At 48.3% G+C, this 23,559-nt stretch overlaps 1 protein-coding gene across 1 annotated transcript in view; it reads right to left on the bottom strand.

Annotated features, from left to right (window-relative positions):
* The window catches only part of LOC135528262 (polycystin-1-like), a 121,233-nt gene extending 98,341 nt beyond the window's left edge, over positions 1–22,892 (bottom strand). Inside the window, exon 1 of the mRNA XM_064957229.1 lies at positions 22,399–22,892. Coding sequence (XP_064813301.1) covers positions 22,399–22,688 — 290 coding nt within the window. The 5' untranslated portion in view covers positions 22,689–22,892. The remainder of the gene's footprint in view (positions 1–22,398) is intronic.
* Between the last annotated feature and the right edge of the window lie 667 nt (positions 22,893–23,559).

The raw sequence follows: 23,559 nt of genomic DNA, 5'->3' as shown, positions 1-23,559 counted from the left end.
GCTCTGTAAGAGAGCGGGAAGAGAGAGCGGGAAGAGAGAGGGAGGAGAGAGAGGGAGGAGAGAGAGGGAGGAGAGAGAGGGAGGCGAGAGAGAGGGAGGGAAGAGAGAGGAAGGGGGAGGGAGAGAGAGAGAGAGAGGGGGAGAGAGAGGGAGGGAGAGGAAGGGGGAGAGAGAGCAACATCTCCTCCAGAAAGACTGAAGAGAAGGGGGGGGGGGGGGGTTTGGCAGCTGTCTTGGGGCTTGGTCACCGCTCTATTCTGGTGCTCTGTTAAACTCATCACTATTGGGGAGTAGTGTGCTTGTGTCGCCCTCCTATTCTAGTTGATGATGAGGAGAGAGATCCTATCTGGTGTCACCACTGTACTTATCTCTCTCTGTCTCTCTCTCCCTCTCTCTCTCCCTCTCTTTCTCTCTCTCCCTCTCTCTCTCTTTCTCCCTCCTCTCTCTCTCCCACCTCTCCCTCTCTCTCTCTCTCCCACCTCTCCCTCCCCTCTCTCTCTCTCTCACTCTCTCTCTCCCCTCTCCCAACCCTCTCTCTCTCTCTCCCACCTCTTTGTTTCTCTCTCTCCCACCTCTCTCTCTCTCTCCCACCTCACTCTCCCCTCTCCCAACCCTCTCTCTCTCTCTCCCACCTCTCTCTCCCCTCTCCCAACCCTCTCTCTCTCTCTCCCACCTCTTTGTTTCTCTCTCTCCCACCTCTCTCTCTCTCTCCCACCTCACTCTCCCACCTCTCTCTCTCTCTCACGCACACACACACACACACACACACACACACACACACACACACACACACACACACACACACACACACACACACACACACACACACACACACACACACACACACACACACACACACACACACACACACAACGTGCAGTCAGGGTAAGCAGTGCCTGTAAAATTCAAAATATTTATACATACACCACCGTTCAACAGTTTGGGGTCACTTAGAATTGTCCTTGTTTTTGAAAGAAAAGCACATTTTCTGTCCATTAAAATAACATCAAATTGATCAGAAATACAGTGTAGACATTGTTAATGTTGTAAATGACTATTGTAGCTGGAAACGGCAGATTTTTAATGGAATATCTACATAGGCGTACAGAGGCCAATTATCAGCAACCATCACTCCTGTGTTCCAATGGCACGTTGTGTTAGCTAATCCAAGTTGATCACTTTAAAAGGCTAATTGATCATTAAAAAACCCCTTTTACAATTATGTTAGCACAGCTGAAAACGGTGGTGCTGATTAAAGAAGCAATAAAACTGTCTCTAAATCCCAACCCACTGTATGCCACATAGGTTGTAACTAATAAATTCTCTATCTAGTTTTATTTGCTAGCAGAGAATGTTAAACAATACTGTGTGTGTCTGTGTGCGCCAAGTGTTGGAATGGTAAATACCACAGAATGATTGTTTTCCATTGGCACAAGAGACAGGGGGGGGGGACGGTGAATCGTTTGGAAGATTCTGTTCTGACTGTCACAGACTAGAGCTACTGACCAATCAGAAGAAAGAGCCAAAGGTGTCTGCCTGTTGTTTACGGTCTTCTGAATCTGATATGGAAGACGGGAAATCCAAACGAGAGCTCTGTGTCCTCGGGGAAGAGCTCGGTGTGGATACACACCGTCTAGCGTCAAGGGAACTGGCTGGATCCCCCAGGGCCACGGAGCCCTGGAAGTGTTCCTGTGACATGGACAACACAAGGACCGCTGACGAAGGCCAGTACTCCGTTGGTCGGCAGCGCATGGAGCAGCTGACGAAGGCCAGTACTCCGTTGGTCGGCAGCGCATGGACCGCTGACGAAGGCCAGTACTCCGTTGGTCGGCAGCACATGGAGCAGCTGACGAAGGCCAGTACACCGTTGGTCGGCAGCACAAGGACCGCTGACGAAGGCCAGTACACCGTTGGTCGGCAGCACAAGGACCGCTGACGAAGGCCAGTACACCGTTGGTCGGCAGCACAAGGACCGCTGACGAAGGCCAGTACTCCGTTGGTCGGCAGCACAAGGACCGCTGACGAAGGCCAGTACACCGTTGGTCGGCAGCACAAGGACCGCTGACGAAGGCCAGTACTCCGTTGGTCGGCAGCACAAGGACCGCTGACGAAGGCCAGTACTCCGTTGGTCGGCTGCACAAGGACCGCTGACGAAGGCCAGTACTCCGTTGGTCGGCAGCGCATGGAGCAGCTGACGAAGGCCAGTACACCGTTGGTCGGCAACACAAGGACCGCTGACGAAGGCCAGTACTCCGTTGGTCGGCAGCACAAGGACCGCTGACGAAGGCCAGTACTCCGTTGGTCGGCAGCACAAGGACCGCTGACGAAGGCCAGTACTCCGTTGGTCGGCAGCGCATGGAGCAGCTGACGAAGGCCAGTACTCCGTTGGTCGGCAGCACAAGGACCGCTGACGAAGGCCAGTACTCCGTTGGTCGGCAGCGCATGGAGCAGCTGGCCTCAGCATCAACAACAGACGGAAGTTCAAGGGCAAAGAAGGTCAGTTTTACACAGGAAATGTAATACCACTCGTTTAAAAAATAGGACTTTCAGAACCAAGTAATTGACAGGTGACAGTTTATTTCCTCACTACTTAACAGAAAAAGGCGGGAAATGGAGAATGCACTGTGTCGTGTGTTCTGCCATTTTGTTTCAGACATGTTTGCCGAGCAGCTGTCCTCACTGAGCCTCACCCTGCAAAGGAACGACCTGATCCTCCCCCAAGCCACATCAGAGTTGAAGAAGACAGTGACCAGACTGGACGCACTAAATCTGAGGGCGAAGGCAGCAGGCATGCTGGAGAAGATCCAGACCATGCTCGCTCAGCAGCAGGGTGATGAGAGGAGATTCCTGGTGTGGTAGGATGAGAGCTTGTTAGGATGTGAGAGAAATCAATGATTAAAACCGATGATTAAAGACACCTTCTCAGTGTATTCGCTTCCCAATAGAACGATTTGAGGATAAGGAGGGAAATGCAGTGGAGGAGACTTCACATGTTTATTATGGGAGACAGACAGATGGCCAGACATTTCACTGTGTGTGTGTCTGTGTGTCTGTGTGTCTGTGTGTGCGTGCGTGCGTGCGTGCGTGCGTGCGTGCGCGCGCGTCTGTGTGTGTCTGTGTCTGTGTGTGTGTGTGTGTGTGTGTCTGTGTGTCTGTGTCTGTGTCTGTGTGCGTGCGTGCGTGCGTGCGTGTGCGTGTGTGTGTGTGTGTGTGTGTTGTTTCTGTTAAAGGGAAGGACACCGAAGGGGAATCTGAAAGGCTTCGTGGACCTCACCAGTCCCCAGCTGAAGCAGCACATGGAGGCGTCCGTCATCGTGGTGGATGATCTCACAGCCAGGTCAGGTGGTCTGCTGAAGGATGAGCGTGTCCAGAACCCAGTGGAGTCATTCAGGGTGATAAACCCTGACACCAGAAGACCAGCCGTCTCACCTTTGGCGATGATGGTGTGGCAGAACTGAGGAGGCGTTTCAAGGAGCCTCTCGAGAGGCGTTTCAAGGAGCCTCTAGAGAGGCGTTTCAAGGAGCCTCTAGAGAGGCGTTTCAAGAAGCCTCTAGGAGCCTCTAGAGAGGTATTTCAAGGAGCCTCTAGGAGCCTCTCGAGAGGTAAGAGGTTATTTGACACAGCGTTGCCATATGAGACAATGCTCTGTTTGCATATGTGCCGACTCTCTTGCTCTGTTCAATCCTGCAGATCGGGGCGCAACATGGCTGCAATCCAGGATGAGTGGCAGGGGCTGAAAATCCTGGTGCTACAGTGGCCTGTGGGAGAGCATGTTGACAAAGGACCGCTACAGGCACCATTACAAGGCAGGCTAACAGAGTGGTTATGTATGGTATCCTATGGTTGGTCTCGATAAGTTCATGGTAAGAGTTTAAATGAAATTGAAAGATATTATCTATTCCCTAGAACATACTGGAGTTGGTGCAACGTATGCTGGCGCTGCCCATATCAGCCGCCCGGTGTGAGAGAGGCTTCTCTGCTCAGAACCGGATGAAGAATTCGACAAGAGGCAGCCTGGAGGTCTCCACCAGGGAAGACCAGATGAGGATCAGCCTGGAGGTCTCCACCAGGGAAGACCAGATGAGGATCAGCCTGGAGGTCTGCACCAGGGAAGACCTGATGAGGATCAGCCTGGAGGTCTGCACCAGGGAAGACCAGATGAGGATCAGCCTGGAGGTCTCCACCAGGGAAGACCTGATGAGGATCAGCCTGGAGGTCTCCACCAGGGAAGACCTGATGAGGATCAGCCTGGAGGTCTCCACCAGGGAAGACCTGATGAGGATCAGCCTGGAGGTCTCCACCAGGGAAGACCTGATGAGGATCAGCCTGGAGGTCTCCACCAGGGAAGACCTGATGAGGATCAGCCTGGAGGTCTCCACCAGGGAAGACCTGATGAGGATCAGCCTGGAGGTCTCCACCAGGGAAGACCTGATGAGGATCAGCCTGGAGGTCTCCACCAGGGAAGACCTGATGAGGATCAGCCTGGAGATCTTCTGTCGAGGAGTTGGATCCCTGCCGTGGACCGCTGACTGACCTCTAAGCGTGCCAGATGGCTGACCTCTAAGCGTGCCAGACGGCCAACCTCTAAGCGTGCCAGACGGCCGACCTCTAAGCGTGCCAGACGGCCGATCTCTAAGCGTGCCAGACGGCCGACCTCTAAGCGTGCCAGACGGCCGACCTCTAAGCGTGCCAGACGGCCGACCTCTAAGCGTGCCAGACGGCCGACCTCTAAGCTTGCCAGACGGCCGACCTCTAAGCGTGCCAGGCGGCCGACCTCTAAGCGTGCCAGACGGCTGACCTCTAAGCTTGCCAGACGGCCGACCTCTAAGCGTGCCAGACGGCCGACCTCTAAGCGTGCCAGACGGCCAACAGACAACAGCAGCTGGACAGCTGATATCCTTTGGCTGCGTGATAAAGATGTATTTCTGAGGGCCTCCCGGGTGGTGCAGTGGTTAAGGGCGCTGTACTGCAGCGCCAGCTGGGCCACCAGAGACTCTGGGTTCGCACCCAGGCTCTGTTGTAACCGGCCGGGAGATCCGGCATAGCGTTGTCCGGGTTAGGGAGGGTTCGGCCCAGGCTCTGTCGTAACCGGCCGGGAGGTCCGGCCTAGCGTCGTCCGGGTTAGGGAGGGTTCGGCCCAGGCTCTGTCGTAACCGACCGGGAGGTCCGGCCTAGCGTCGTCCGGGTTAGGGAGGGTTCGGCCCAGGCTCTGTCGTAACCGACCGGGAGGTCCGGCCTAGCGTCGTCCGACACATTGGTGCGGCTGGCTTCCGGGTTGGATGGCGCTGTGTTAAGAAGCAGTGCGGCTTGGTTGGGTTGTGTATCGGAGGACGCATGACTTTCAACCTTCGTCTCTCCCGAGCCGTACAGGAGTTGTAGCAATGAGACAAGATAGTAGCTACTAACAACGATTGGACACCACAAAATTGGGGAGAAAAAGGGGTAAAATAAATTTTTAAAAACATCTATTTCTGAACTTCCCAAATTTACAGTTCAAAATGTTCCTTCCACCCCCCCGCCCCCATCGAACTCAGGGCTCATGTCCTTGACGGGAGCGTTTCTCTACCTAACCGACGGCGGAAGGAGAGAGCTCTGCTCTTTCATTGCACTCAAATGATAGACGACACGCGTAGTGAAAGAAGTCATGAGATGGGCAGGAGATGAAGGGTTAGGTTTATGGTTCAGGTTAGGTTTATGGTTCAGGTTAGGTTTATGGTTAAGGTTATGGGTTTATGGTTCAGGTTAGGTTAATGGTTCAGGTTAGGTTTATGGTTCAGGTTAGGTTTATGGTCAAGGTTATGGGTTTATGGTTCAGGTTAGGTTTATGGTTCAGGTTAGGTTTATGGTTCAGGTTAGGTTTATGGTCAAGGTTATGGGTTTATGGTTCAGGTTAGGTTTATGGTTCAGGTTAGGTTTATGGTTCAGGTTAGGTTTATGGTTCAGGTTAGGTTTATGGTTCAGGTTAGGTTTATGGTTCAGGTTAGGTTTATGGTTCTGGTTAGGTTTATGGTTCAGGTTAGGTTTATGGTTCTGGTTAGGTTTATGGTTCAGGTTAGGGATAGTGTGTGTACGACTGTATAATGTGCCCTCCTCCATGTCTATTAGCTAGCAGCAGGCTGGCTCCTGTTCTCCCTGCTACCTCTAGCACATATGGTTCTGCTTCACACAGAAGAATGGGCAAGGATATACACACACACACACACACACACACAGTTCTGTTTTAGTAACGGCATGGCCGGGGCCAATGATCTAACCATTCCTTATAAGGGCTGTCTGGTGCCACTTATACTGGGCTGGAGAAGCACACAACTGGGACAACGGGAGAGAAAGTGGAGAGAGAGAGAGAAAGTGGAGAGAGAGAGAAAGAAAGTGGAGAGATGGAGAGAGAGAGAGAAAGTGGAGAGAGATAGAAAGTGGAGAGAGAGAGAAAGTGGAGAGAGAAAGTGGAGAGAGAGAGCGAGAAAGTGGAGAGAGAAAGTGGAGAGAGAGAGAAAGTGGAGAGAGAGAAAGTGGAGAGAGAGAGAAAGTGGAGAGAAAGTGGAAAGAGAGAGAAAGAGGAAAGAGAGAGAAAGAGAGAGATAGAAAGTGGACAGAGAGATAGAAAGTGGAGAGAAAGAGAGAGAGAAAGAGTGAGATAGAAAGTGGAGAGAGAGAGAAAGTGGAGAGAGAGAAAGTGGAGAGAGAGAGAGAAAGTAGAGGGAGAGAAAGTGGAGAGAGAGAAAGTGGAGAGAGAGAAAGTGGAGAGAGAAAGTGGAGAGAGAGAAAGTGGAGAGAAAGAGAGAGAAAGAGAGAGATAGAAAGTGGAGAGAGATAGAAAGTGGAGAGAGAGAGAAAGTAGAGGGAGAGAAAGTGGAGAGAAAGTGGAGAGGGAGAAAGTGGAGAGAGAGAAAGTGGAGAGAGAAAGTGGAGAGAGAAAGTGGAGAGAGAGAAAGTGGAGAGAGATAGAAAGTGGAGAGAGATAGAAAGTGGAGAGAGAGAATGTGGAGAGAGAGAGAGAGAAAGTGGAGAGAGAGAAAGTGGAAAGAGAGAGAAAGTGAGGAGAGAAAATGTGGAGAGAGAGAGAGAGAAAGTGGAGAGAGAGAAAGTGGAGAGAGAGAGAAAGTGGAGAGAGAGAGAGAGAAAGAAAGTGGAGAGAGAAAGTGGAGAGAGAAAGTGGAGAGAGAGAGAGAGAGAGAGAAAGTGGAAGAGAGAGAGAGAGAGAGAGATAGAAAGTGGACAGAGAGATAGAAAGTGGAGAGAAAGAGAGAGAGAAAGAGAGAGAGATAGAAAGTGGAGAGAGAGAGAAAGTGGAGAGAGAGAGAGAGAGAGAAAGAAAGTGGAGAGAGAAAGTGGAGAGAGAGAGAAAGTGGAGAGAGGGAAAGTGGAGAGAGAGAGAGAAAGTGGAGAGAGAAAGTGGAGAGAGAAAGTGGACAGAGAGAAAGTGGAGAGAGAGAGAAAGTGGAGAGAGAGAGAAAGTGGAGAGAGAGAGAGAAAGTGGAGAGAGAGAGAGAAAGTGGAGAGAGAACATGGAGAGAGAGAGAAAGTGGACAGAGAAAAAGTGGAGAGAGAGAGAGAAAGTGGAGAGAGAGAAAGAGAAAGTGGAGAGAGATAGAAAGTGGAGAAAGAAAGTGGAGAGAGAGAGAGAGAAAGTGGAGAGAGAGAAAGTGGAAAGAGAGAGAAAGTGAGGAGAGAAAATGTGGAGAGAGAGAGAGAGAGAAAGTGGAGAGAGAGAAAGTGGAGAGAGATAGAAAGTGGAGAGAGAGAGAGAGAAAGAAAGTGGAGAGAGAAAGTGGAGAGAGAGAAAGAGAGAGAGAAAGTGGAAAGAGAGAGAAAGAGAGAGAGATAGAAAGTGGACAGAGAGATAGAAAGTGGAGAGAAAGAGAGAGAGAAAGAGAGAGAGATAGAAAGTGGAGAGAGAGAGAAAGTGGAGAGAGAGAGAGAGAGAGAGAAAGAAAGTGGAGAGAGAAAGTGGAGAGAGAGAGAGAAAGTGGAGAGAGGGAAAGTGGAGAGAGAGAGAGAGAGAGAGAAAGAAAGTGGAGAGAGAAAGTGGAGAGAGAGAGAAAGTGGAGAGAGGGAAAGTGGAGAGAGAGAGAGAAAGTGGAGAGAGAAAGTGGAGAGAGAAAGTGGACAGAGAGAAAGTGGAGAGAGAGAGAAAGTGGAGAGAGAGAGAAAGTGGAGAGAGAGAGAGAAAGTGGAGAGAGAACATGGAGAGAGAGAGAAAGTGGAGAGAGAAAAAGTGGAGAGAGAGAGAGAAAGTGGAGAGAGAGAAAGAGAAAGTGGAGAGAGATAGAAAGTGGAGAAAGAAAGTGGAGAGAGAGAGAGAGAAAGTGGAGAGAGAGAAAGTGGAAAGAGAGAGAAAGTGAGGAGAGAAAATGTGGAGAGAGAGAGAGAGAGAGAAAGTGGAGAGAGAGAAAGTGGAGAGAGATAGAAAGTGGAGAGAGAGAGAGAGAAAGAAAGTGGAGAGAGAAAGTGGAGAGAGAAAGTGGAGAGAGAGAAAGAGAGAGAGAAAGTGGAAAGAGAGAGAAAGAGAGAGAGATAGAAAGTGGACAGAGAGATAGAAAGTGGAGAGAAAGAGAGAGAGAAAGAGAGAGAGATAGAAAGTGGAGAGAGAGAGAAAGTGGAGAGAGAGAGAGAGAGAGAGAAAGTGGAGAGAGAGAGAAAGTGGAGAGAGAGAGAAAGTGGAGAGAGAGAAAGTGGAGAGAGAGAGAGAAAGTGGAGAGAGAAAGTGGAGAGAGAAAGTGGACAGAGAGAAAGTGGAGAGAGAGAGAAAGTGGAGAGAGAGAGAAAGTGGAGAGAGAGAAAGTGGAGAGAGAGAGAGAAAGTGGAGAGAGAACATGGAGAGAGAGAGAAAGTGGAGAGAGAAAAAGTGGAGAGAGAGAGAGAAAGTGGAGAGAGAGAAAGAGAAAGTGGAGAGAGATAGAAAGTGGAGAAAGAAAGTGGAGAGAGAGAGAGAGAAAGTGGAGAGAGATAGAAAGTGGAGAGAGAGAAAGTGGAGAGAGAGAAAGTGGAGAGAGATAAAGTGGAGAGAGAGAAAGTGGAGAGAGAAAGTGGAGAGAGAGAAAGTGGAGAGAGAGAGAGAGAGAAATAAAATGGAGAGAGAAAGTGGAAAGAGAAAGTGGAGAGAGAAAGTGGAGAGAGATAAAGTGGAGAGAGATAGAAAGTGGAGAGAGATAGAAAGTGGAGAGAGAAAGAAAGTGGAGAGAGAGAAAGTGGAGAGAGAAAGTGGAGAGAGAGAAAGTGGAGAGAAAGTAAGTGGAGAGAGAGAGAAAGTGGAGAGAGAGAGAAAGAGGAGAGAGAAAAAGAGAGAGAAAGTGGAGAGAGAAAGTGGAGAGAGAGAGAAAGTGGAGAGAGAGAAAGTGGAGAGAGAGAGAAAGTGGAGAGAGATAGTGGAGAGCAGAGAGAGAGAGCAGAGAGAGCAGAGAAAGCAGAGAAAGCAGAGAGAGAGAGAGAGAGAGAGCGCGAGAGAGAGCAGCGAGAGAGAGAGAGAGAGGGAGGGAGCAGAGAGAGGGAGAGGGAGGGGGAGGGAGAGCAGAGAGAGAGAGGGAGAGGGAGGGAGAGAGAGCGAGACTACTGGAGTGTGTGGAGTGCGAGAAAGAGAGGGGACAGGAGGAGGGGAGAGAGCGAGAGAGAGAGAGGGAGAGGGAGGGAGAGCAGATGAATCCTCAATATGGGTTCTCATGTCAAGCTGTTTATAGCAAACTTCTTTTTTTGATCTAATAGTTTTGAATTTGATGATGAATGGAGAGCTCTCTCTCCCCCTCTCTCAATTCAATTCAATTCAATTCAAGGGGCTTTATTGGCATGGGAAACATGTGTTAACATTGCCAAAGCAAGTGAGGTATATAATATATAAAGTGAAATAAACAATAAAAATTAACAGTAGACATCACACATACAGAAGTTTCAAAGCAATAAAGACATTACAAATGTCGTATTATATATATATATATATACAGTGTTTTTACAATGTGCAAATCTCTCTCTCTCCCTCCCTCCCCCAGAGTAGAGGCACTCCCCTCCCTCCAAGTTTTGTTTATGTTTGAGACTCAAAGCAGTGTGAAGATCAGCCAGAGCTGGAGAAGGAGAGACCCAGGGGAGAACCGTAAGGCCCCGCGACGGAGAACAATCCCCCCCACTGTGCAGTGCCTCTACTCTAGACAGGTCGCCCCTATCAGTTCCATCACGAAGCTCCTGCCACAGTGGCCAGCCAGTCTGCTCTCCCTGCCCAGGACGGGGAGCCCTCTTCTACATGGTCCCTGGGGACATGTGTACTTCCCCCTTCATAGGACGGACAGGGAGCGAGGGAGGGGGAAGGAAGGAGGTAGGGAGGAAAGGAGGAGTGTGGAAGAAGGCGATTGGCTGGGCTCCGCAGGGCGGGTCAGTCCATGTCTTCCTCTCGTCTTTAGAACATTCTGTCCATTCTGCTGCTCAGGCTGTCTGGAGTCCAGCTGGCAGGAGAGCTGGGCAGCTGTGAGCAGTGATTTCACACACACTTTCGATCTCTCCACCGTTCCTCCTTTTTTCCTCTCCCTCTCTCCCCTCCTCCTCTCCTCTCTCTTTCTCTCTCTCCCCTCCTCCTCTCCTCTCTCTTTCTCTCTCTCCCCTCCTCCTCTCCTCTCTCTTTCTCTCTCTCCATACAGTCCTCTCCTCTCTCTTTCTCTCTCTCCATACAGTCCTCTCCTCTCTCTTTCTCTCTCTCCATACAGTCCTCTCCTCTCTCTTTCTCTCTCTCCATACAGTCCTCTCCTCTCTCTTTCTCTCTCTCCATACAGTCCTCTCCTCTCTCTTTCTCTCTCTCCATACAGTCCTCTCCTCTCTCTTTCTCTCTCACCACACAGTCCTCTCCTCGATCTCTTTCTCTCTCTCCACACAGTCCAGTAGTCTCTCTCTCTCCCCTCCTCCTCTCCTCTCTCTTTCTCTCTCTCCATACAGTCCTCTCCTCTCTCTTTCTCTCTCTCCATACAGTCCTCTCCTCAATCTCTTTCTCTCTCACCACACAGTCCTCTCCTCTCTCTTTCTCTCTCTCCACACAGTCCTCTCCTCAATCTCTTTCTCTCTCTCCACACAGTCCTCTCCTCGATCTCTTTCTCTCTCTCCACACACTCCAGTAGTCTCTCTCTCTCCTCTCCTCCTCTCCTCTCTCTTTCTCGTACTCCACACACTCCAGTAGTCTCGCTCTCTCTCTCTCCCCTCCTCCTCTCCTCTCTCTTTCTCTCCAGTCTCTTGGCCCTGAATGTGCTCTTCTAATTACAGAACCAAATCAAATTATTACCCTCTTCATCTCTCTACAAATCTCTCTCCATTTCTCTCCATCTCTGACAGCAGAGAGGAGAGAAGGAAGAGAAGAGTCACAGAGTGGAGAATGAAGAGAGGAGAGATGGAGATGGTGGGAGAGGAGGGAGAGAGATGGTGGGAGAGGAGGGAGAGAAACTTGGTTGGGAGAGAGAGAGATGGTGGGAGAGGAGGGAGAGAGACTTTGTTGGGAGAAAGAGAGATGGTAGGAGAGGAGGGAGAGAGATGGTAGGAGAGAGAGAGATGGTGGGAGGAGGGAGAGAGAGAGATGGTGGGAGAGGAGGGAGAGAGAGAGATGGTGGGAGAGGAGGGAGAGAGATGGTGGGAGAAGAGGGAGAGAGAGAGATGGTGGGAGAGAAAGAGATGGTGGGAGAGGAGGGAGAGAGAGAGATGGTGGGAGAGGAGGGAGAGAGAGAGATGGTGGGAGAGGAGGGAGAGAGATGGTGGGAGAAGAGGGAGAGAGAGAGATGGTGGGAGAGGAGAGAGAGACTTGTTTTTTCAGTCCAGTCTGGTTGGCATACATTTACTCTGTGGTGAGCTGTGAAGAGTCTCTCCCCCTGTCCTCCCTCTCTGACTCTCTCCAAGTGAAACAGGCAAAGGGGCCTTTGTAGTTTACCACCAACAAGTCATCCCAACTCAAGCCACGTCTCTCCATCCACCTGTCCTCTCTCTCTTTCATTCCACCTATAACTTATTCCCTCCTCTTCTGATTCCCTCTCCTCTCCGCTCACTCACTCTTCTACCACACATATTTTCCTCAACCTCTCTCTCCCTCCCTGTCTCCCCCCCCACCTTGTCTCCCCCACCTCCCCTCTTGCCCCCCCCCCCACCCTCCCCGTTTCCCCCTCCCTCATTCTCACCCCCCGGTCTCCCCCACCCTCCCTCTCGCCCCCACACCCTCCCCGTCTCCCCCCACCTTCCTCTCGCCCCCCACCCTCCCCGTCTCCCCCCACCATCCCTCTCATCCCCCCTCCCTCTCACCCCCCCCCCCCCCCCTGTTGTGGCTAAAGTCCAGTCTCTGAGCTCATGAGGTTGAGGTTAGCAGCACAGAGAGGGCCTAATTGTGCCAGGGACAACACACACACACTCCGCTGACTAGGGGTCTGATGTAGCTCTAGAGGAGTGTGGATTAGTGTGGAGTCTCTGGTTTAGAAATAGCTGTAGCTAATTATACATGCCTGGGAAAAAGGAATGAAATATCCATAAATATATATATGTGTGTGTGTGTGTGTGTGTGTGTGTGTGTGTGTGTGTGTGTGTGTGTGTGTGTGTGTGTGTGTGTGTGTGTGTGTGTGTGTGTGTGTGTGTGTGTGTGTGTGTGTGTGTGTGTGTGTGTGTGTGTGTGTATTATGGAAATTCTCCATCATGGGGACATGTCCACATGAAGACAATAGCTATTTTAGGCTTAGTGGTTAGGTTTACAGTTAGGGGTTACAATTACAGTTAGGGGTAACAATTACAGTTAGGTTGTCACGTCTAATCAAGGTGGGTGGAATCAGGCGCAGAGAGCAGATAGCGATATAAAGTTTTATTCTCAGGTGAACAAAATAAACAACGGTCAACCCAAATACACGCAGGGTGAATTTATCCAACACAGGATAAAGACTAACCGGAGAATAAGAAACAACAAACACCGACAGACAAAACGAATGACAAAATAAACAATCCCGCACAAAACAAAGGCGGGACAACCTACATTAAATACAGACACTAATTAACTAAACAACACACAGGTGAAACCAATTAGACAAAACCAACAGATACACGAAAAAGGGATCGGTAGTGGCTAATAGGACGGTGATGACGACCGCCGAGCATCGCCTGAACGGGCAGGAGAGCCAACTTCAGCGGAAGTCGTGACATAGGTTTACAGTTAGGGGTAACAATTACGGTTAGGTTTACAGTTAGGGGTTACAATTACGGTTAGGTTTACAGTTAGGGGTAACAATTACGGTTAGGTTTACAGTTAGGGGTTACAATTACGGTTAGGTTTACAGTTAGGGGTTACAATTACGGTTAGGTTTACAGTTAGGGGTTACAATTACGGTTAGGTTTACAGTTAGGGGTTACAATTACAGTTAGGTTTACAGTTAGGGGTTACAATTACGGTTAGGTTTACGGTTAGGGGTTACCATTACGGTTAGGTTTACAGTTAGGGGTTACCATTACGGTTAGGTTTACAGTTAGGGGTTACAATTACGGTTAGGTTTACAGTTAGGGGTTACAATTACGGTTAGGTTTACAGTTAGGGGTAACAATTACGGTTAGGTTTACAGTTAGGGGTTACAATTACGGTTAGGTTTACAGTTAGGGGTTACAATTACGGTTAGGTTTACAGTTAGGGGTTACAATTACGGTTAGGTTTACAGTTAGGGGTTACAATTACGGTTAGGTTTACAGTTAGGGGTTACAATTACGGTTAGGTTTACGGTTAGGGGTTACCATTACGGTTAGGTTTACAGTTAGGGGTTACCATTACGGTTAGGTTTACAGTTAGGGGTTACCATTACGGTTAGGGGTTACAATTACGATTAAGTTTACAGTTAGGGGTTACCGTTACGGTTAAGTTTACAGTTAGGGGTTACCATTACGGTAAGGGGTTACCATTACGGTTAGGTTTATAGTTAGGGGTTACCATTACGGTTAGGGGTTACCATTACGGTTAGGTTTACAGTTAGGGGTTACCATTACGGTTAGGTTTACGGTTAGGGGTTACCATTACAGTTAGGTTTACAGTTAGGGGTTACCATTACGGTTAGGTTTACAGTTAGGGGTTACCATTACGGTTAGGTTTACAGTTAGGGGTTACCATTACGGTTAGGTTTACAGTTAGGGGTTACCATTACGGTTAGGTTTACAGTTAGGGGTTACCATTATGGTTAGGTTTACAGTTAGGGGTTACCATTACGGTTAGGGGTTACCATTACGGTTAGGTTTATGGTTAGGGGTTACCATTTCGGTTAGGTTTACAGTTAGGGGTAAAGGTAAATAGGATCTTGAATGGAAATACATTTTAGGTCCCCACAAGTATAGTAAAACATCTGCTTTGTGTTTGTGTGTAAGAGAGCTCAGAGTCAAAGACTATCACACACACACACACACACACACACACACACACACACACACACACACACACACACACACACACACAGAGAGAAATGTCTACACTGAGTCGGTAAATGATGAACCCAGATTATTCTGTTTAACTAGCACCAGTTAACCATTACAGACACACACTAGTGCTGGAGCTGTCTGTGGTGTTATGTCCACTGTAATGCTGTAGTGACAGTGAAGGGTCATGTCTGTAATGACATACTGTAGTGACAGTGAAGGGTCATGTCTGTAATGACATACTGTAGTGACAGTGAAGGATCATGTCTGTAATGACATAATGACATACTGTAGTGACAGTGAAGGGTCATGTCTGTAATGACATACTGTAGTGACAGTGAAGGGTCATGTCTGTAATGACATACTGTAGTGACAGTGAAGGGTCATGTCTGTAATGACATACTGTAGTGACAGTGAAGGGTCATGTCTGTAATGACATACTGTAGTGACAGTGAAGGGTCATGTCTGTAATGACATACTGTAGTGACAGTGAAGGGTCATGTCTGTAATGACATAATGACATACTGTAGTGACAGTGAAGGGTCATGTCTGTAATGACATACTGTAGTGACAGTGAAGGGTCATGTCTGTAATGACATAATGACATACTGTAGTGACAGTGAAGGGTCATGTCTGTAATGACATACTGTAGTGACAGTGAAGGGTCATGTCTGTAATGGCATAATGACATACTGTAGTGACAGTGAAGGGTCAATGGGCTAGACAGTGTTCTAGCATCTTGATGGTTTAGTGGTTAGTTCTGAGGTCTGTCGCATCGAAAAGGTTCAATATGTGCCCCCTTCGTCCCCCACACTCTTCCTCCCCTCTTTTTTCTGTTCTCTAAGCGCACTCTACCTCTCCCCCTTCTCTCTCTTTCTCCCCCCCTTCTTTCCCCTCCCCCCCTTTATTTACTGCCTTGTGGAATGCCTGTACTTCCGTGAGTGATGTCATCAGTTGCAGTCGTCACGGTAACAAAACAAACCTCCTGGCATATGGCCTGTGGATTCAGTCTTTCCCAGCTTGTTAAAAGAATGGAGGAAAGAAAGAAAGAAAGAAATTAAGAAAGAAAGAAAGAAAGAAATTAAGAAAGAAAGAAAGAAATTAAGAAAGAAAGAAAGAAAGAAAGAAAGAAAGAAAGAAAGAAATTAAGAAAGAAAGAAAGAAATTAAGAAAGAAAGAAAGAAAGAAATTAAGAAAGAAAGAAAGAAAGAAATTAAGAAAGAAAGAAAGAAAGAAAGAAATTAAGAAAGAAAGAAAGAAAGAAAGAAAGAAAGAAAGAAAGAAAGAAAGAAAGAAAGAAAGAAAGAAAAAGAAAAATGAAGAAAAAAGTATCACTTGTTTCTTTGGCCTGAACATTTACGCTATCAGGAGATGGAGGGATGAGGATACACTGGAGGAAGGAGAGGGAGAGAGAGAGGGGGAGAAGAGGCTAGAGGGAGAGAAAGACCGCAACCAAGATGGAGAGGGGAAGAGAGAGAGAACAAAAGAGGATGAGGAGGAGTGAGGAAGAGGAAAATAGGAAGAAAGAAGAATAGTGGGAATAGACGGAGGAAGAGGGATGAGAGAAAGAGAGGGATGAGAGAGAGGGGGTTGAGGGAGAGAGAGAGGGGGGGATGAGGGAGAGAGAGAGGGGGAGGGGGATGAGGGAGAGAGAGGAGGGGGTGAGGGAGAGAGAGAATAGGGGTGAGGGAGAGAGAGAGAGGGAGGGGAATGAGGGAGAGAGGGTGGTGAGGGAGAGAGAGGGGGATGAGGGAGAGAGAGAGGGATGGGGGAGAGAGAGAGGGGGATGAGGGAGAGAGAAAGAGAGGGATGAGAGAGAGAGAGAGGGGGATGAGGGAGAGAGAGAGAGATGATGAGAGAGAGAAGCGGGGGATGAGGGGAGAGATGGGGGGGGTGAGGGAGAGAGAGAGGGGAGGGGAATGAGGGAGAGAGGGGGGTGAGGGAGAGAGAGAGAGGGATGAGGGAGAGAGAGAGGGATGAGGGAGAGAGAGAGAGAGGGGGATGAGGGAGAGAGAAAGAGAGGGATGAGAGAGAGAGAGAGAGAGAGAGGGGGATGAGGGAGAGAGAGAGAGAGGGATGAGGGAGAGAGAGAGAGGGGGATGAGGGAGAGAGAGAGAGGGATGAGGGAGAGAGAGAGAGGGATGAGGGAGAGAGAGAGGGGGATGAGGGAGAGAGAGAGAGGGGATGAGGGAGAGAGAGAGAGGGGGATGAGGGAGAGAGAGAGGGGGATGAGGGAGAGAGAGAGAGGGATGAGAGAGAGAGAGAGAGAGAGGGATGAGGGAGAGAGAGAGGGATGAGGGAGAGAGAGAGGGGGATGAGGGAGAGAGAGAGAGGGGGATGAGGGAGAGAGAGAGGGGGATGAGGGAGAGAGAGAGAGGGGTGAGGGAGAGAGACAGTAGTCCCTATACATGACATCTGTTAGACTTCTGAAGAGACGAGGTGTACTGCCAGATCTTACTACTCTGTAAATACTCTGGTTTATAAGACAACATCTCCTGCTGTGTGTGTGTGTGTGTGTGTGTGTGTGTGTGTGTGTGTGTGTGTGTGTGTGTGTGTGTGTGTGTGTGTGTGTGTGTGTGTGTGTGTGTGTGTGTGTGTGTGTGTGTACAGTTGTACTTCTCCTGGGCTGGTCCGGGGTGTGATAGTTGCTGCGTGGTTGTCCTGGTAACGACACAAAGCAAAACAGTACCGTAGCCAGGAAAATGGAGATGTGTGTGTTTACAGCTACTGTGTGTGTGTGTGTGTGTGTGTGTGTGTGTGTGTGTGTGTGTGTGTGTGTGTGTGTGTGTGTGTGTGTGTGTGTGTGTGTGTGTGTGTGTGTGTGTGTCTGTGGCAACATCAGAATCATCCAAACTTCACCTACCCTGGAGATGTGGGATATAATGTGTGTAGAAGTGAAGAATAGACCTGTGCCTTCATCAAACAGCCTTCAGCACCTCCCCCTCTGTATCTTACTGTATCTCTCAGTCCAGACATTATGAACCCCTGAGCTCAGATCACACTTTTACACACGTCTCTGTCCATAATACTCCTATTGATTAAAATGGCTAAACTGATCCTAGATCAGTACTCCTACTCTGACAGGTCCATAACAGAAGACTGGTGATATTGACCTAGGTCAGCTTGGAACCCTGTGACAGGTCCATAACAGAAGACTGGTGATTATGACCTAGGTCAGCTTGGAACCCTGTGACAGTTCCATAACAGAAGACTGGTGATATTGACCTAGGTCAGCTTGGAACCCTGTGACAGGTCCATAACAGAAGACTGGTGATTATGACCTAGGTCAGCTTGGAACCCTGTGACAGGTCCATAACAGAAGACTGGTGATTATGACCTAGGTCAGCTTGGAACCCTGTGACAGTTCCATAACAGAAGACTGGTGATTATGACCTAGGTCAGCTTGGAACCCTGTGACAGGTCCATAACAGAAGACTGGTGATTATGACCTAGGTCAGCTTGGAACCCTGTGACAGGTCCATAACAGAAGACTGGTGATATTGACCTAGGTCAGCTTGGAACCCTGTGACAGGTCCATAACAGAAGACTGGTGATTATGACCTAGGTCAGCTTGGAACCCTGTGACAGGTCCATAACAGAAGACTGGTGATATTGACCTAGGTCAGCTTGGAGCCCTGTGACAGGTCCATAACAGAAGACTGGTGATTATGACCTAGGTCAGCTTGGAACCCTGTGACAGTTCCATAACAGAAGACTGGTGATTATGACCTAGGTCAGCTTGGAACCCTGTGACAGTTCCATAACAGAAGACTGGTGATTATGACCTAGGTCAGCTTGGAACCCTGTGACAGGTCCATAACAGAAGACTGGTGATTATGACCTAGGTCAGCTTGGAACCCTGTGACAGTTCCATAACAGAAGACTGGTGATTATGACCTAGGTCAGCTTGGAACCCTGTGACAGGTCCATAACAGAAGACTGGTGATTATGACCTAGGTCAGCTTGGAACCCTGTGTCAGGTCCATAACAGAAGACTGGTGATTATGACCTAGGTCAGCTTGGAACCCTGTGACAGGTCCATAACAGAAGACTGGTGATTATGACCTAGGTCAGCTTGGAACCCTGTGACAGGTCCATAACAGAAGACTGGTGATTATGACCTAGGTCAGCTTGGAACCCTGTGACAGGTCCATAACAGAAGACTGGTGATTATGACCTAGGTCAGCTTGGAGCCCTGTGACAGGTCCATAACAGAAGACTGGTGATTATGACCTAGGTCAGCTTGGAGCCCTGTGACAGGTCCATAACAGAAGACTGGTGATTATGACCTAGGTCAGCTTGGAACCCTGTGACAGGTCCAGTCAGAGGATGAGAATGTCTCCTAAAGGCCGTGGTGCTGGAATGGCTGTTCCTCTCCAGCCACAGAAATGATATATTTTCTACCGTGACGTTTGTCAGGAGGACAGCGGGGTTTGCTTCGCTTGATGCAATTAACGCTCCTGTCCAGTTTGGCTGGACTCTGACACGACCGTATCACTCCTCGCCACCGCAGAACCCATGTCTTCGCTCAGCTGTCCCTGCGAAAGGCCAGCCCCTTATGCAGAGCCAATGAAATGGAAACACGGCCACACACACTGTGACATTCAGGTAATCCTACAGACCTCTAACGGTTTCTCCTTTTTCTATTCAATTACATACAACATACTATTAGACAGATTACAGGACCAATTTCTGTCATTTCCATAGGCTAAGTAAAGGTCAGGCATATCCAAACAGAAGCCTAGGGATTAGCATAACTATCTATGTATGCGCCTATAGAAACCTTATTCCCCCCACGCAGTCGCCAGATCGTGACCTTAATAAATGACATGCTGAAGTTTACTTCTAAAACCTGAACAGTTCGTTTAAAACACATGAAGTTTTCACTGCAGAAAAACCCAGCGCCTTGAGAAGAGATTTAACCTAAAAACGAACGGAGAAAAAGTTAAAAACGTAAAGGGGTTTGTGGGGAAAATAAACTGCTAACATTCGGCTCCTTCAGGCAGGCAGCGAGAGGACAGAATGTTCCGGTCTGGAGTTTAAAGCTCCACGCCTGCCTTCAGAGCTGACCCGTCTTGTAGGCTGCTCCCCATCGGGTCAAACTCAAAACAACAACCTTTGATGACCTCTGTCTTGGATAGTGACCTTCTAGGACTAAGGCACGAACGCTTCCAACACACCGACAGCAGCTTGACGCATTCGTTACATAAATCCAGTGTAACAGTATAACTTTAGACCGTCCCCTCGCCCATACCCGGGCGCGAACCAGAGACCCTCTGCACACATCAACAACAATCACCCACAAAGCATCGTTACCCATCGCTCCACAAAAGCCGCTGCCCTTGCAGAGCAAGGGGAACTACTACTTCAAGGTCTCAAAGCAAGTGACGTCACCGATTGAAACGCTATTTAGCGCGCACCGCTAACTAAGCTAGCCGTTTCACATCCGTTACACCAGCACCACACCGAACGCACTGCAACTGCCTCTGCAACGCAATGCTGCAAGGCAAACGCAGCGTTTCACTGGAAATGAATGTCATTCTGGTGGACCAAAACGCAGCGTTTCACTGGAAATGAATGTACATCCTGGTGGACCAAAACGCAGCGTTTCACTGGAAATGAATGTACATCCTGGTGGACCAAAACGCAGCGTTTCACTGGAAATGAATGTCATTCTGGTGGACCAAAACGCAGCGTTTCACTGGAAATGAATGTACATCCTGGTGGACCAAAACACAGCGTTTCACTGGAAATTAATGTCATTCTGGTGGACCAAAACGCAGCGTTTCACTGGAAATTAATGTCATTCTGGTGGACCAAAACGCAGCGTTTCACTGGAAATGAATGTCATTCTGGTGGACCAAAACGCAACGACACTTTAGTTGTGTTCGAAGCGTAACGCCTCTCAGAACGGGCAGTCAGAGAACAGAGGACGCGGAGACCAACTTGTTGCCTTGGAACTATTTTTGTTTTGGTCATTTGTCGTGGGGACAACTTACAACGTTGCTCAACGGAGTTCTATGTGACTGTGATGCACTTTGGTCTGGTGCAGCTACTTCCTGTTGAGGGTCGCTATGGGTGGAGCATTAGGCTGATCGCCCACACCATATAATGAGTAAACACCAAGTATCCAAAACAAGTTCTCAACGTTCGTTATTTGTCTCAATATCTATTAAACACGCGACAACTACTACTACTACTGTTGCTACTACTACTACTACTACTACTGCTATTACTACTACTGCTACTACTACTACTACTACTACTGCTATTACTACTACTGCTACTACTACTACTACTACTGCTACTACTACTACTACTACTGCTATTACTACTACTGCTACTACTACTACTACTACTACTACTGCTATTACTACTACTGCTACTACTACTACTACTACTGCTATTACTACTACTGCTACTACTACTACTACTACTACTGCTATTACTACTACTGCTACTACTACTACTACTACTGCTACTACTACTACTTCTACTACTACTACTACTACTACTGTTACTATTACTACTACTACTGTTACTACTACTACTACTGCTACTACTACTACTGCTACTATTACTACTGCTATATCTACTACTACTACTACTACTGTTACTACTACTACTACTGCTACTACTACTACTGCTACTATTACTACTGCTATATCTACTACTACTACTACTACTACTACTACTACTACTACTACTACTACTACTACTGTTACTACTACTACTACTGCTACTACTACTACTGCTACTATTACTACTGCTATATCTACTACTACTACTACTACTGTTACTACTACTACTACTGCTACTACTACTACTGCTACTATTACTACTGCTATATCTACTACTACTACTACTACTACTGTTACTACTACTACTACTACTGCTGCTACTACTACTACTGCTACTATTACTACTGCTATATCTACTACTACTACTACTACTGCTACTATTACTACTGCTACTACTACTACTACTGCTACTATTACTACTGCTATATCTACTACTACTACTACTACTACTACTACAACTATTACCACTACTACTACTATTGCTACTATTACTACTGTTGCTACCCCCCCCCCCCCCCCCATTATAACGTCCTTTCTTTCATTACAATCATTGATATTAGGTTGCTACTGCAACATTGTAAATCACTTCAAATTGGCATCAAAGGCCACAAAGCACAACAAAAGTATCAACTCAAAACAGTTGGATCACACATGGTACGCAGCATCATCTGGATATTGTGCAACAAAAGTTCAACATTCCTCTTCTGCTACCATTTCTGTCACAGCGACAGCGTCGTTGCATTTTGGTACGCCAGAATGACGTTCATTTCCAATGGAACGCTTTCCAACGCCTTGCGTTGTCAAACTGTATGCGTAAGATGACTTGACATAAATGGTAGGAGAAGGTGAATGTTGAACATTTGTTGCACACATATCCAGATATTGCTGTGCATACCAATTTGAGCAATAGCACTGTAGGTGTGATCGAGGCGTCAGGCAGTCTACACATACAGTTTGAGGCACACGTTCGAAAAATCTAATTGATGCACCACACAGAACGCATTGGAACTAACTCTGCAACGCAATGCTGCAAGGCAAACGCAGCGTTCCATTGGAAATGAATTTACTTCTGGTGTACCAAAATGCAATAAAACTGTCGATGGGATCGAGGCGTAACTTTTTCCATGACAGCATGCCTGGCAGCCTGCCAGTCTATTCTGGAGTATCATATCTGTTGTGAAACGGAAATATCTTCCTCAGCACCAGCCAATGGCACACAAACAAATGACCTACACAAACAACTGAACAAGAGTGTTCAGAATTAAAATGTTACGTCACAGGAGATACCAACTCCCCATCCCTCCTCCACCGGAGGGAAAGTGCCGTGGGGCACACTCGGGTTATGTCAATTACCGAGCGGTGCGGTGGCATACCTCACACGCCGCTTCCCATTTGGATTGTCACATGCTATAGTTAAAACCACTAGGTTACTTACAGGACGTTAGTTCCCGGTGGGAGATCCCCCGCCGCTGGTCCCCGCTCCAGACCGATGTTCGTGCAATTAACCACGCACGATTCCCGGGACCCTGGTGCAAGAACACAGGTACAGTTACCGGGACACGGGCTCCCGCAACTCCTCCCGCTGCCGCCGTCCCCGTGCGCCGGGCTCCAGCCCCATGCCTCCAGGCAACAGAGAGTGAAGAGCAGACTGGAAAATAATCCAAACTTGGGGAAAGAGGCGCCATGTTTTCGCTTGGATAAAATCTGTCCATTTCTAAAAGGCATAGCTCACTCACATCGCATCGCCTCTGATGTTGGAAGGGTCCTCGCACTGGGGGGGGAAACTTCTTCTTCGCTTTTTAACAGATTTCTTCATGTGAAAACATGCTAAGAGCGGAACTAACTTTTTTTTAAACCGTTTTTTTTAACCTTCCCCAGGTTTTCGTAGACGTTTCGCCGTCCTCTGTGGTTATAACGGAACTAGCAGCGCTCTTCTTTTTTCGGGAGAAAAAAAGTTCCTTCAACTTCCTTTCTTTCTCCCGCCTTGTTTTGGCTGCATTCACCCGCTGCAGTTCTACTAGTAAACACTGAGCGCACAGATTCCTTCTTGGGCTCCTTGGGAGAAAGATTCTACTTTTTTTCTCATGCAATAATGTATTATTATTACACAAGGAATCCGTTTAAGGATTTGTTGATAGAATGATGTGTTTTGTACACGCTTTCCCCACCTCCAGTCCCGAGATGGGAGGATCTAAGTGTGTGTGATGATGATGTACAAACACCTTTAAACAGTCCAGCTGTGTTCTTGGTCTTCTAGGACTATAGGAGACAGTCAGCCAGTCACTCTTTCAGCCAGTCACTCTTTCAGCCAGTCACTCTTTCAGTCAGCCAGTCACTCATTCAGCCAGTCAGCCAGTCACTCTTTCAGCCAGTCACTCATTCAGTCAGCCAGCCAGTCACTCTTTCACCCAGTCACTCTTTCAGTCAGCCAGTCACTCTTTCAGTCAGCCAGTCACTCATTCAGTCAGCCAGTCACTCATTCAGTCAGCCAGTCAATCACTCAGCCAGCCAGTCAGTCACTCAGTCAGCCAGTCACTCTTTCAGCCAGTCAGTCACTCAGCCAGCCAGTCACTCAGTCAGTCAGCCAGTCACTCAG

This window comes from Oncorhynchus masou, chromosome 5, assembly GCF_036934945.1.
Source record: "Oncorhynchus masou masou isolate Uvic2021 chromosome 5, UVic_Omas_1.1, whole genome shotgun sequence".
Taxonomy (NCBI): domain Eukaryota; kingdom Metazoa; phylum Chordata; class Actinopteri; order Salmoniformes; family Salmonidae; genus Oncorhynchus; species Oncorhynchus masou.
This window is presented reverse-complemented; position numbering and strand designations above follow the sequence as displayed.